At 38.9% G+C, this 14,547-nt stretch overlaps 2 protein-coding genes across 2 annotated transcripts; one reads left to right on the top strand and one right to left on the bottom strand.

The window, feature by feature from the left end:
• The first annotated feature begins 2,653 nt into the window (after nt 1-2,653).
• Nucleotides 2,654-7,824, top strand: cdk2 (cyclin dependent kinase 2). Its single transcript, XM_077530171.1, has 7 exons — nt 2,654-3,124; nt 4,429-4,506; nt 4,577-4,697; nt 4,789-4,959; nt 5,094-5,195; nt 6,803-7,006; nt 7,086-7,824. Exons 1-7 carry the CDS (start codon nt 3,009-3,011, stop codon nt 7,188-7,190), a joined length of 897 nt encoding a protein of 298 aa, XP_077386297.1. The 5' UTR covers nt 2,654-3,008; the 3' UTR covers nt 7,191-7,824.
• A 546-nt stretch (nt 7,825-8,370) lies between these two features.
• On the bottom strand, nt 8,371-13,740 carry olfml3b (olfactomedin-like 3b). Its single transcript, XM_077528499.1, is given in 4 exon segments — nt 8,371-9,827; nt 11,304-11,589; nt 13,533-13,638; nt 13,640-13,740. Coding segments are annotated over 4 exon segments (1,278 nt in total). The 3' UTR covers nt 8,371-9,042.
• Nucleotides 13,741-14,547: the final 807 nt, after the last annotated feature.

Genomic DNA, 14,547 nt, shown 5'->3' with positions numbered 1-14,547 from the left:
TAGATCTCATCGTCATGACTTTAAATGTCATCTTCTCTTAGGCGCCCGTCGGAGCCCTGTATTTTTTATTTTATTTTTTTTGGTACGATTATGTAAATCCACAAATCACAAATATATGGTGGGAACACTATATTGTTGTATCTTAATTTTTGTACAAATAATTTCAATTTTTATGATTAATTTCTTAGTCAGCTGTTCTGAAAGGTACTTTGAACATGTCATCATTGATAGTTATATTGAAAAACATTACATTTGTTGTTAAAGGCTATTTTCGAGCAATACATTTTATTTATTGTTCTTGACTTCAATGAAAGTGAGTCACGACTTAGCAAAAACAGGAAAATACAGGTTCAAGTGTGACACAAGTTGAGAACCACTGTTTTAGGTGAGTTGGAGATTCGAATGAAACATTTTCATACATTACATATTAAGATCTCATGCCTGTGTGTGACGTATGACTCTTCAGCTATGTGTGCATGGGTGTCACAAGATGATAGGGCAAATGCCAAATCAATAGAGCTCATTTATTTCCGCAGCCATCTTTCCGAACCCTCGTTGTCCACCTCAGGCTAGTAGGCTACTCTTACAATCCTTCCTACAATCCTTCACCAGAAGCACAGGCGCACTCGTGCTCCATTTACTAGGACAATTCTCCGTTTTGACGTAGTTTCATTCATAAGAAAACAAGTATTCATTAATGCTGGTATGACTATACTTCAATCCACTCTAAAATTATTCTCAAATATGGGATATTTCATCCATGTATAGGTCAACACAATGGATCTTAAATAAGACAATTAAGATGTGTTGATGCTGACAAATGTGACAAAACATGCAATATAGGCAAGGCAAGGCAAGTTTATTTGTATAGCACATTTCATACACAAGGCAACTCAATGTGCTTTACACAAGGAAAGACAATACATAAGCATCAAGAAACAGTAGTTAACATTCAGAGGAAGAAAAATAAATGAAAATAGGTTACAAACCAACAATCTTAAAACATTATTCAACAAATATAGGGTGGTGCTTTATGGTGTTGATGGACAATAAACACTGCACAAAAGCAACATTTCCTTTTCTTTCTTTCTTTCTTTCTTTCTTTCTTTCTTTCTTTCTTTCTTTCTTTCTTTCTTTCTTTCTTTCTTTCAAGAAAACATGAAGAATGGAAACACAACCTTCATTGCATTGAAAATAAAGGAAATGTTTTAAATTTGGTTGTGCCCGAAGAATGTGCACTCCACTAAATCGAATGGAAAAGCGGTTTAAATTAAATATCAGAGCAATGTCCTCCAACTAAGTGAGAGTAGAATCATCATATTCTCCACTAGTACATGATGGTGATTGGTGGTTCCTCACAGCCTCAATACTTTCTTCCAAGAGTCTCATGCCAGCCAGACTGTGAGGCTGCACTGCATGTGACCTCTCATGTGCTAACCAAGGAGTTCAGGATAAATCCTTCCCACAGAGCACCTGACTGCACATACTATTAAGGTCCAACATTCGCTCCTCTGGACCGTCCATAAAAATACTGTAAAAATAAATGGCATTGTACCTTTATCAACCACCACCTAAAAATATGTAGCACTCAAAACTCCACTCTGGAGTAAAGCAGGCCTACATTTTCATCAAAAAATTAGTTTATTTATACAAAATAAATAAATGTATTTGCCCTGCGATTGGCTGGCAACCAGTCCAGGGTGTCCCCTGCCTACTGCCCAGAGCCAGCTGAGATAGGCGCCAGCTCCCCCCGTGACCCTTGTGAGGAATAAGCAGTCAAGGAAATGGATGGATGGAAATAAATGTATTATTTATAAGACACTGTTACATTTTGCAGTGTTTGAAAACTTAAATATAGGAACACAAAGCTGTCCTTAAATATGGTTACAGTAAGTAAAAATCATAAAAGCTAAAAATCAAAAAGTAAAAGAATACAAAAATAATAATAATAATACACATAAATGCTTCAAAACAAACACTTCTTAAAAGCTGGCTCTAAAAGAACTGTGCTAAAGAATGCACTGTACTTGAAAAGTACAAAAATGTGCTGTATTGGATTAAAAAACAACAACAACCAGACTGTATGCATAGCGGCCTAAAAAAAAAAGCAATCTGTTTTGTGTTATAAATTTAATTTGTAGTTAATTTGGCGGTTCTATCCTGTACCACTAGTGGGAGCCCACGTACCACAAATGAAGATGCAGCAACAAGAATAAAAAAACCGAGGCCAACTGTTTTAATATAATATTTTTATAATATTAAATATTGTCTAATGTGCATCAATTATTTCCAGCACTTACTTTTTTTGTAAATACATATATATATTTGTTTTTGTATTAGGTTTGAAGGGAACAGCAGCTGGCACAGATTACGAAAAACGTCATGATGTCACGTGACCCGTGAGGCCGGTAGACGTTTGATTTAACCCAAAACGCCACTCACTGGGCAGTATGTTGCTCTTTTACCGCGACAAAAGTCAGTCATCTGAACTTAAAAGACAAGGTGTTGAAATAACTTACTTAGCGAACGCAGTTAATTTACAAATCCATTCTAATATTTTACACGATGAACGTGGGTGAGGACGTGGTTACAATTTAGAAAAACACCGCCCAGGAGATTTTCGTTATGTCCGGGAAACGAAAACGCGCGCTCCCCGCTCAGGGTGGGAACGCGGGAAACGTTGCTGTGTTGGTTCGTCTGTATTTTGCACTTGGACAGTAACAATCGCCACACTGGGCTCAATTCCTTGCTTTGTTAACACTGTTTAGCTCGGATGAACTCGTTACCCAGCGAGTTAGCTGGTTAACCTGCCTCCGGGTGACTGTTTGAACGCTCGGTGAAACTCTTTCTTCCGGCGGCTGTGCGTAAACGCGGGTGAATTTGAACTAGTAGCAGTTGGTTGGATGAATGTCCGCGTACTTGTTAGCGTGGGCGCAAAAAGACGCGAGCGAGCTTTTAGCTAACTTGAGCCCTGACTTCCCCGCCGAAAACCGGCCTCGTCTCGCCAGATGGAGTCCTTCCAGAAGGTCGAAAAAATAGGAGAGGGCACTTATGGGGTTGTGTACAAAGCCAAGAACAAAGACACGGGAGAAACGGTCGCGCTCAAGAAGATCAGGCTGGACACGTAAGTCAGCTGGGAGAGTTCTGGGGGGTCAACGAACGCCGCTTTGTGTTCATGGGATGAGGCCAAAGTCTTTATTGGGTGCTGGAGTGTACGAATATCGGAGGAAGGTGGTCAAAACTTCAAAGCGTTTACATTTGACTGTCATGTATTCCATTGTTAGTGTGACACACCAAGTGTATCCATTTTGTATTTATACAGCATTGGATAAAAGTTGAGACTATTGCAGGTTTTACAATGAAATAAGAGAAAAGTACGAGGACTTCAATTAAAGCACCAACATAATGACCAAAATTAAATAAAAAAATAAAAAAATACAGTAACATATGGTAGGGCTATGTGTTTGTTTAAAGGAAAAAACAAAAAAAACTACTTCAATTCACTGTAACATGCACTGGTTGAACATTAACACTGTGCCTAATATATATATATATATATATATATATATATATATATATATATATATATATATATATATATATATATATATAATTGTACTAAAAAGTTCAATGCGGCTAAACCGTACTTTGGTAGTGATTCTGCCAAGTACCACTAGAGTGAGCCCGAGTACCAAACTTTGGGAATGGCTGATATAGACCTTAATAGAAAATGAGAAAGTCAACTGTATATACAGCTGTAAGTTTTAGACAAAGTATACTGTTTTTTTTTTATTATTATGATTGTGAAATCATACTAAATAAAATGGTATTTTTTCTGTTAGTATGATTATTTGAGTCAGTGGGTAGTTTGCGTCAAACTTTATTAAATTAAATCTGTCAAAAATGTAAGTTTGTGGTACATTATCATTACAAAATAGGTGAACATTTTGTTTCACAATCTATTAAGATCCTAATAAGTATTATAAACTTTGCCTACAAAACAAGCTAATTTGCAATATTTATTTATGACTTTAGTGGCAACAAAAGTGGCCCAGTGCGGTGTTTCCCAACTTTAATTGAACCAATTTATTTTACATTACAAAAATCTTACAGACTCACCAAACCAAAATGTCACAAAAAGTATATACTGCATGTTATGTTGAAATCATTATCTTGGCTCATTTACTAACAAATTTCCTTACCGGTACTCAGCATGCCATGACTTTATCCTATTGTATGAACAAAAGCAGGTGCATATGCAACTTAATTGTGTAACGTCTGCCATCTTGTGGATGATAATTTCATTGTTCTGCCTGTCAATATATGTCGCTGTCATAGATAGATGAACAAGGCTACATTATTTGTACTAAATTAGTGTTTTCAGTCAAATTAAAATCTGTGGCACACCTGATATTTCTTTCCACTCAGGGAAACAGAGGGTGTTCCAAGCACTGCCATCCGGGAGATTTCCCTCCTCAAAGAACTCAGTCACCCAAATATTGTCAAGTAAGCACCAACTGCTGCACGCAATATTGTTTTCTTATTTCCAAAATTAAAATCTTGTGATGCTTTTAAGGTTGCATGATGTCATCCACACGGAGAACAAGCTGTACCTCGTCTTTGAGTTCCTCAACCAGGATCTAAAGAAGTTTATGGATTCTTCTACAGTCACTGGTATCCCACTCGCTTTGATTAAGGTAGACATTTTGTCCATTGGCCTCTCGTGGATTTATTTACTGTCCTGGATATGAGTTAACACAGATTAACTGAGATTTCCTTTGTTTGTAGAGTTATCTCTTCCAGCTGCTGCAAGGCTTGGCGTTCTGCCACTCCCACAGGGTTCTTCATCGAGACCTTAAGCCTCAGAACCTGCTCATCAACGCTCAGGGTGAGATCAAGCTGGCTGACTTTGGCCTGGCCAGAGCGTTTGGCGTCCCGGTGCGCACATACACACACGAGGTAAATGAGGGAGTGCGGTCCTCTATCAGTGGAGGTGACCCTCCCCTCCTCCCCCATTCCGATCTAGAGCTGTTTTTGTTTTTTGTTTTTTTCTTCAGGTTTTCTTATTATAAAGTCTGCTGTCTTCATGTCAGGTGGTGACACTGTGGTACAGAGCACCTGAAATCCTCCTGGGCTGCAAGTTTTACTCCACGGCTGTCGACATTTGGAGTCTGGGCTGCATCTTCGCTGAAATGGTAATGATCGCCATTAGGGATGTAACGATAATGGCAATATCGTGATATTAAAACTGCCACAATATCGTTGTCGTCATGTTCACAATCTCTAAAAACCACACATTTGTTAAAAAAGTCAGGTTGATTTCCATTTGTGCAGTTCTAGCACCATCTGGTGGCTTTAGTGCAGTTTAATTTTCATTAGGGATGTTTTATCCCTTCTATATTTAAAATCACTAATTGTCAGATGAAGGGGATTGCAATATGCTTGTGAAGCGAGTCAATATGTGGAAGACCTCAATGAGTGCTTACATTAGGTAAGTGCCTCAATATTAAGTGTTATTGGAGGTTGTTATTGGAGGTTGTTTGTTATATATGTTGCTGTTATGTACAAAAGCACAATATTTATTTTTATTTTTATTTTTAGTATGAGCTCATTTTTTTTGTACAACATTGTGATCTTTTTTTAAATATCGCCAACCTACCCACAATATTGTGATAATTATCGTATCGTGAGCTTCATATCTTGATAATATCGTATCGTGATACTTGGATATTGTTACATCCCTCGTCACCATTAGGGATGGACATAATTAACTGATCGTTAAGATTTCTGTCGATAGGATGGGATAAGGCAAAATAAAGGGAATTACTCAGTGCAAACATCTGGAGCTCTGTCAGTTAAATTTGTGGCCTAAAAAAACATCACAGATTATTTTAATTCAGGTACTTATTTTTTTATTTATTTTTTTTATTTTTGGCTGACTCTGAGGGCCTCCACAAATAAGAAAATTGGTTGTGTGCTTTCTGCTCTAATAGACTGTTGCGTACTGACCAGCACAGAACCATTTAACAATATTTTCACTGACAGTCACGACCTATGAGAGGCAGCTTAGTATTAACACAGGGCATCCAGACTGCCAAAAAACACACAGAAGAAGAAAGTTGTGGTAAAAGAAGAAATACAAGAAGCTAAAGCTATTAGCTGTTTAGCTTATCTGTTAAGCAGTTTTTTTTCCTGATTAGCTGTCGTTCTGTTTACTGTATTGACCACCAGCAAGGGTTTGTAATCTTAAATATTGAACAAGTTTGACAGTTATGATTGCTCGTCCATGAACGCTTCCTGAACAGATCTAGGAGGGGGAAACCACTGGATATTCTTTCAAAGACATTGGACAAGTTGCATCAATTCTTACTATATTTTGAATTTGAGCTACAGTATATGAGCTTACATCATGAGCAAAACCAGCTATTTTTTTCTTGGGAGTAGTTGAGCACTTTTGTAGCATTTGTAGCCTGGACAAAGTGGAATATCTCCTTTTTCCATTTTGTTTGGCTTTTCCAAGTGCTGTAATTTCTGGCTCTGAAAATAATGCTAATCTTCTCAATCCAGTTGAGGATTTTCCGAGATGACCCTTACTTTGTTTTTCCGCTACTGTCATTAAACTAAGCCTTCATAAATGTCTGCTGTCTCAATCCCCATGGCCTTGACCGGTGCCACTCTCTGCGGCATGGCAGAACTTAAGTCGATGATTTCCACTTGCGCAGACTTTCTTGTGTATACTAAACTTCCACTAAATCTAAATCTTCGCACTTTACAACACTCAGTGAAATCCCTTCTTTCTCAGATCACAAGGAGGGCCCTGTTCCCCGGCGACTCTGAGATAGACCAGCTCTTCCGCATCTTCCGCACCCTTGGCACCCCCGACGAGGCCACGTGGCCGGGAGTCACCTCCATGCCGGACTACAAACCGTCGTTCCCCAACTGGGCCCGCCAGGATCTATCCAAAGTGGTTCCTCTCCTGGATGAGGATGGACGAGATCTGCTACGAGTGAGTATATTTCTTAGTATGGCTCATTTCACTACAGCAGCAACCTTGTATGTATATTATGATTCCGCTTGTCTTTTAGGAAATGCTGCACTACGATCCAAACAAAAGGTTATCAGCCAAGAATGCGCTTGTCCATCGCTTCTTCCGTGATGTCACCATGCCCCTTCCTCATCTGAGACTCTGAATTGTACAAAACTTCATAAAAAAGTAGGTTCTTTTCATGACAATAAGCTCTAAGTGACCTTACTTCAGGTTCAGTATGGAAAAATGAATGAGTTGGATCCTTTTGAAGGTGATTTGATACTTTAAAACCAATTGTTTGAGCTGTTTCTTGTCTGTTCTTTAGACCTAAGATTGTTCTGTTCAATATTTATCTGTACCTGCCACTGTTTAGCGACATGTTGTCATCCTCTAAGATTGTCAGGCTCAATGTTGTCAACCTCTAACCTATGTAGGTCTTCATAGACATAATGTAGTTTTGTGCCCAAACACCTGTTTTGTTTTATATTCCCGTTTTGGCTTTAGGGTGTCCAAATTTTAGAATTTAGAAATTGATCGTACAAGTTTTGGGATAGTGCAAATCTGAACTTTTGTTGGTCATTCAATTTTCCTGCCGTCGAAATTCACCGAAAGTGAAAATCTTAAATATTTCTCATATTTGTACATATTATTGCAATGTTTGCCTTATTTTCAGATTTTACAGTCTAGTGTTTCTGTCACATCTTTCATACACTATTTTTTACCCGCCCTTTATGAGCCCTTTTTATGGCTACTGCTTTTTGACAGTTGAGAAAAATAAAAGTGTTTATATAACTGTTGGGATCAAGTCAATATTTTCTTCGTCTGCTCTTTTGTCCAACTTTTTTTCTTTTTTTTTCCCCCATGCTTGTCTTGTTGGATGGAGATCATAGTTGCAACTCAAAAAAGTGAAACCTTCCAAGGAGACATAACATTCAATTCAAGTAATGTGATACTAAACCTTTGAAAATGTCCATGCAAGTCTAAAAGAATCATACATGTGTGAACATTTACCTTATTTAAAGTGGGTTACTTGAATGATACATAAAAAAAAATGATAGACTTCTGCTGTCTTCCACAGTACTAGTTCATCTGAAGCACCATACGGCTAAAGGGGAAAAAAATCTCACACTTCAATGGTTTTGCGTAACTAGTTCAGTATGATGGGGTGTCTGTAGTGTTAAAACCTCTAACAAGAATTAAACATAGCCTTCACTAATGGGGCCAAACAGTGATTTTTTTTTTCAAGAAAAAAAATACAATTCAGTAATTTGTATTCATGTTTTGAACTAGTACAGAATTGTAAGTAATGCGGATTAATAACCAAATAGTCTGAAAAGTTGGCACTTTTTATTTTGTGAAAAACTAAACCTGATCAGACTTGGTTCACAGAACTCCACAGTGCAAAGAGGGAAACACAACAGTGCTAGCCAGCTAGCAAATACTCAATATGTTTGCTATGGTTTGACCCACTGCTGTCACATTTGATTACATGGAACACACATACACTAACTTGGGGGGGATTACATCCATGTTTGTATTTCATTATAACTAGATTAAGTAAACTATATCTTCATCAGGCTGAGTTGGCTTTGCCTTTTATGAGCTATAATCACAACCAGGCAAAAATGTATCAGGACAGAGCACTGCTCATGTAAGAGCTTAGTGGAAACCAGCAGGAAATTTGACAATGCCCGCAGATATTTAGTGTTGCTCTGCTTTAGGGAAAGCAAATAAATCAAAATCATGACAGAAGTTGACAGAAATGTCAAAGAATACTAAAGGCCAAGTAAAGTACGGTAATAAGTACAAGATCCCTCTGGACAGAAGGTTGTCAGCAGTTAAGTCACAATGTGAAGAAATAGTCACTTTCATGAACAAAGTGTGTAGTGAGACATTTAACAGACAATCGTACAAAAGGTGTATGAAGTCCAATCTGGCCGCACGGCTCTCACGATGCCATGTGGCCAAAACTACTTCTTAGCTACCACAATGTGGGTTGAGGATTTTGTTTGATGCTAAACCTCAAATTTCTTTTTCATGACAAGTTTGTAGAGAATCTGGTAGCCATCATCCCAGGCATAAAGCAGCTGCTCCAGCGGGTTGTACTTGAGACTGGCGTGCGCTCCGTAACGTTTGGGGAAGTAAACCAGCGGCGCGTCGTCATTGCTCACCATGTCGTTGACGTCGAACACGCACTGGATGTGGGAGCGGCCGGGCTGCTCCGAGTTGTAGACCACGTAGAGCGTGCCGCAGATGACGAAGGCCGCTTCTGCGTTGTGTCTCGGGCAGCTCGTGTCCCACGTCTGCTCGATGCCCAGCGAGCCGGCATCTATTTTAGCCAGAGAGATGTGCTGCTCGTTCTGACGTGTTGAGTAAATGGCCCACAGGCCTTCTTCATCCACAGCCAGGTCCATCACTGTTTCAGGGCTTAGACTGTACACTGGGATGTAGTCCTGGTCTGGGAACATCACGCTATCTGTCACAGACTTGTTCCTCAAGTCATATTTGACCACCGTCAACTCATCCGCCTGAATGACGAGATAGGCGTGATTATTGTAGACAATGTGTCCCGTTCCTCGCCAGTTGGAGGGAAGCTTCAGCTGCCTGGAGTTAGACAAGCCTTGCGAACGTGTAAAATCTTGCACAGTGGAAAATTCGAAGATGGTGTCTTCATCGGTTCCATTAAAGACGAAAACCTTCCCCGAGCCGCCACCGGTGTCTCGGGTCCACATTCCCTTGGAACCTCCGACTCGCTTCAAGATCTTCATGGCCTTGATGGTGGAGAGTATGTCGCTGCAGTCTAAGGAAAACAGCAATGTAATTGCATCATGGAAGATGGAATTTTCCTCTCGTAACTACCATATGCACCCCAAACTTTTTTTTTTAAGTTTGAACTTAAAATATTAATGTCCTGCAGTGTTCAATGGCAAAGGAACTGGAAGCAACACGTCAGCTACCAACAATGGATAACTATTAGAGCTGTCAAATTTACTGCGTTAATTTATAGTTATTTAACGCCATTATTATTTTTTTAACGCACAATTAATGACCGCCCCTTACTTGGCCTATACTGGGGGAATTCGAGTCGCAATGCAGCAGACACGTCCATGTCAAAATTTAGCAGTAATACATTTAACAAAAATGCATATATTTGTGGAGACTGGGGTCAATTTGTATTTTACAATTTTAAAAATGTGCGGAATTTCACAAGTTACTTCATATTAAAAAATTAGCGCTTAACTCATTCACGCCCAGTCATTTTCACTGAAGCAACACCCTTCACTGCTGGCTGTTTTACTAAACTTTGACTGATTTTTGTGATGCCCACAGACCCAAACCTGTTTAAGACACTGGGAAAAAGAGGTTGTTGCAACATGGCCCTGGTTGATCTCGTATACTCTGCTGCCACCTGTTGGCTGTTTTTTGTAATAATTACCATTGCTTGAAGCGACCGCTTCAGGTTAGAGGCTGCATCAAAGCCTTCTTGTGCTCTAGCATTAAAAAATAAATAAATAAATAAATGTGTTTTTTGGACCATGGTAATATTTAAAATAGAACGTATTTATACGGTTTTTGGGAGCAAATGAGTTAATATGACAAGAAAAATGCACATAGCGGTCAGTATTTCAAATACATGTATGCCATCTCGTGGCAAAAAAATGACCAACAAAATATTTTTTTTAACAATACAGTACATATTTTTAACTCAATTTTATGAATTATAAAATTAGTGTATCAATGACTAAAATATGCAGCATGAGCCATATGTCTTAGTTGAACCTTTTTCCACTTTTAGGTTGTTGATTATGAAAACTTAGGGAATAAAATATTTTATTGTACGTTGTACATTTAGAACAGATATAACGTTTACGATTAATCGTGAGTTAACTTTGAGGTCATGTGATTAATTAGAATTAAAAAATGTAATCGCCTGACACCCCTAATAAATATTGAGTATAATTCACTGGCATTTGGTTAACTAACAATGGGGCTGCGAATTGAGAAGTGCAAATTTAGAAAAGCACAGTTGTCAGTTGGGGTTGTAAACTTGCTATAGTTTGACTTCTGACTGCTCTTATGACTTGCACATTGAATTCTCACTAAGAAACGGAGTGTGACATGGAATAATTTTCACATTTTCTGTACCAAGAAAGGATGTAACATTGATAAACATGCCCCAACTTTTTTGGAAAGTTTTGGAGGTATCAAATTAAAAATGAGTAGACCATCTTGCGTCTTCGTTTTTTGCTAATGTATATTTCAAACACAATCTCACCAGTGAGTTGGAAGTATTTCCTCCTCTGCTTCTCCTGCACCTGCGTGACCTGCTGCTCGATCAGCTTGTCGTCCACATCTACGCACGGCTGAGCGCCGTTCTGGGTCTCCAAGTAGTCCAGCTCGCGCTCCACCCGGTCCACCCGCGTCCCCATGCTGTCCAGGCTCACACGCAGCGTCTCCTTCTCTTTATCCAGGTTCTCGAGCTGAGAAACCATGTGTTGTTTGAGTTCCCGCAGCTCTGAGGCGTAGCGGGTGGCCTGTTCGTGCCATAAGGAGATGCGGTCCTGTTTTGTTGAAGCATCAGAGGTCAGATATGCACATATAGTTAAAGAACTTCCAAGTATTTGTCAAGAAAAAACAACAACACGACAGCTTTAGCAACCTCAGCTTTTACCTCTTGGTAGAGGAGAAGGATTAACAAGTAAAACTGAGTGTGGAATGTCAAAGCACAATATTTACATGGATTTCAGTGCCATCATACATGTTGGAAATTCAAAGTAATATGAACAGCAACTTCAATTTTCCTTGACGCCAAGATGTTATCCTTTAATGGTATAGTGCAGGGGTCAACAAGCTTGTCAAAAGAGACATTTTAAGCCAAAAAAATAAAACATTTGAAGATTGTGATGAAGGGAGCAGTGTGATAGTGTTATAATACTGATAATACTGTACTGAAAGTCCAAGAGCTAATTTGAGCTACACCCCAAACGACAAAAATATGCATCAAATACTTTGACATTCATTTTCGTCTACCTTTCCTCTTTAGTTTTTGTGTGTGTGTGTGTGTGTGTGTGTGTGTAATTTTTCATAATTATTTAGACTTTTTTTTTTTTTTGCCTTTCTCTATAATTTCTCCATTGGGCAATTGTATGGATCATTTTCTGCCTCTCTACATCCCTTTTTGGACATTTTATGGCTATTTTTGAAAAGGAATTCTGCCTTTTTTTTTTTGCCAACAATTTTCTGACATTTTGGGCAATTTTGTGGACATTTTATGGTAATTTTCTTCTTTTGTTTTTGGACATTTTAGTTACTTTTTGGATGTTTCTGCCTTGAAAAACAGATTTTTTTCTGGGAATTCGAAAAATATTTTATGGTAATTTACTGCCTTTGATTTTGGACATTTTATGTTACTTTTCGAACATTTTCTTTTCTGCTTTTTTTCTTTAAATTCAATTATATGACATTTTTGGTACATTTCTTGCTGTGCTCTTCCTTTTTGGACATTTTCTGATCACTTTTTGGATATGTTTTGGTACTTAAAAAAACACCCTTTCATCTTTTTCCAACAACTTGAAAATGTTGACATTTTTTGGAAATTTATTTTTTAATTATTTTAATTATTATTTTTTCATCTAAAGCATTATTTCATTTGAAGAATCCATCCATCCATCCATTTTCTTGACCGCTTATTCCTCACAAGGGTCACGGGGGCTGCTGGCGCCTATCTCAGCTGGCTCTGGGCAGTAGGCGGGGGACACCCTGGACTGGTTGCCAACCAATCGCAGGGCACACAGAGACGAACAACCATCCACACTCACACGCACACGCACACCTAGGGACAATTTGGAGCGCCCAATTAACCTGCCATGCATGTCTTTGGAATGTGGGAGGAGACCGGAGTACCCGGTGAAGACCCACGCGGGCACGGGGAGAACATGCAAACTCCACCCAGGAAGGTCCGAGCCTGGACTCGAACCGGAGACCTCAGAACTGGGAAGCGGACGTGCTAACCACTCGACTACCGTGCCGCCTCATTTGAAGAATATTTTTTCTAAAATAATACAAATAAATACATTAAAAAAAAATTATTTTGAATCTACTATTTTTTTTTAGAGAGCCACAGGAAAGGGACCAAAGAGCCACATGTGGCTCCAGAGCCGCAGGTTGCAGACAGTACCATTAAAGGATAACAAGTCTTCAGAAAGTGACTTTAATTTACAGACTTTCCACACAGGATAATTGATGGTGAAGTCACAACTTCCTTGATCAGCCTGATAAATGCAATCCTCTGCAATTCCTCTCCAGTTTTTAACAGTACAGACAAGATGAATGTATCTTTGTATCATTTTATGTCCTCCCCATGTCAAAAGCAGATAAACAGAAACTAAGCACTATACATCTTCGAAAGCTGAGTTTTCCACAGGATATACGCACATCTGCATTCCATTGCCTTTGCCCAATTCCTGGAAAGTTTCCGCGTGGAGCAAAAGAAGAGAAGTCTTACCTCAATCGCAAGCAGCCGACGCTCCAAGTAGTCAATCAGGGCCTGGTGCTGTGCGCCGGCCAAGCATACCGCACTGATGAATACAACGAGTCCTCTCATTTTGTCTCCTCCTGCTCCCGTTAGACTGGCGAGTGTGTGGAGGAGCCGGCGGTTCCCCAGAGGTGGGCTGGAATGTCCAGCTGAGCTGGATGGGAGGAGCCAAGAACATCTGGTGGAGATGGAAGAGATGGGCCTGCCCCCCTTGTTTCCTTTATGGCTTCTACCTGATGACCAATGCAGGAAACAAGGTAAATGTAAAGTGTAAATATCTTCGGCTATCAGTGACTTCCTTGATATATTACAGGAAAAATAATGATGAATATATATGGTACATATATATATTGTAGATGGAAAATGGTGAGTACATTGTTTTCCGTTGTTTGTAGCCTTATTTCAAGAAATACTATATCAAAGAATGTATGCCTAAATAGACATGTTGGGATAAGTCAACACAAAAAAAAATGTGTATAATATGTTGTATCATGTGTCCGAACTAGGCTAAACACATTCTGATTAATATTATGTTTGTGGAAAATGAGTTAAGCAGCAAAATCCCCTTGTTTTTATCAATCTTGGGGCGGCCATTTTGTCACTTCTTGTCGACTGAAAATGACATCACAGTTGCTCAGGTAATGACCAATCACAGCTCCCAAAATGCCACCCCCACTTTTGTTCAATTTTTTTTTAATAAAAACAAATAACTTGTGTTGCTTTATTCATATTCCGCAAACAGAATATTAATCAGAATACCGCGTTTAGTGTGGCTGCATAGAACATCTTATTGTAAAGAAACATTTTGGGTGGACTTGCCTTTTGAATTTTTATTCAAATTTCAGAAAGTATTTTCCTCAATGGGCAGAACGGTCGTGTATGAATTAGCATGTTGAGGTTGTTAGTATACTAGGGCCGAATGTCTATTACTTGTAGATTCTTATGTATGATAACTGTAAGCAAAAATATGATGGTAAAAATAAGA

The sequence above is a fragment of the Festucalex cinctus genome, chromosome 8, assembly GCF_051991245.1.
Source record: "Festucalex cinctus isolate MCC-2025b chromosome 8, RoL_Fcin_1.0, whole genome shotgun sequence".
Lineage (NCBI taxonomy): Eukaryota > Metazoa > Chordata > Actinopteri > Syngnathiformes > Syngnathidae > Festucalex > Festucalex cinctus.
This window is presented reverse-complemented; position numbering and strand designations above follow the sequence as displayed.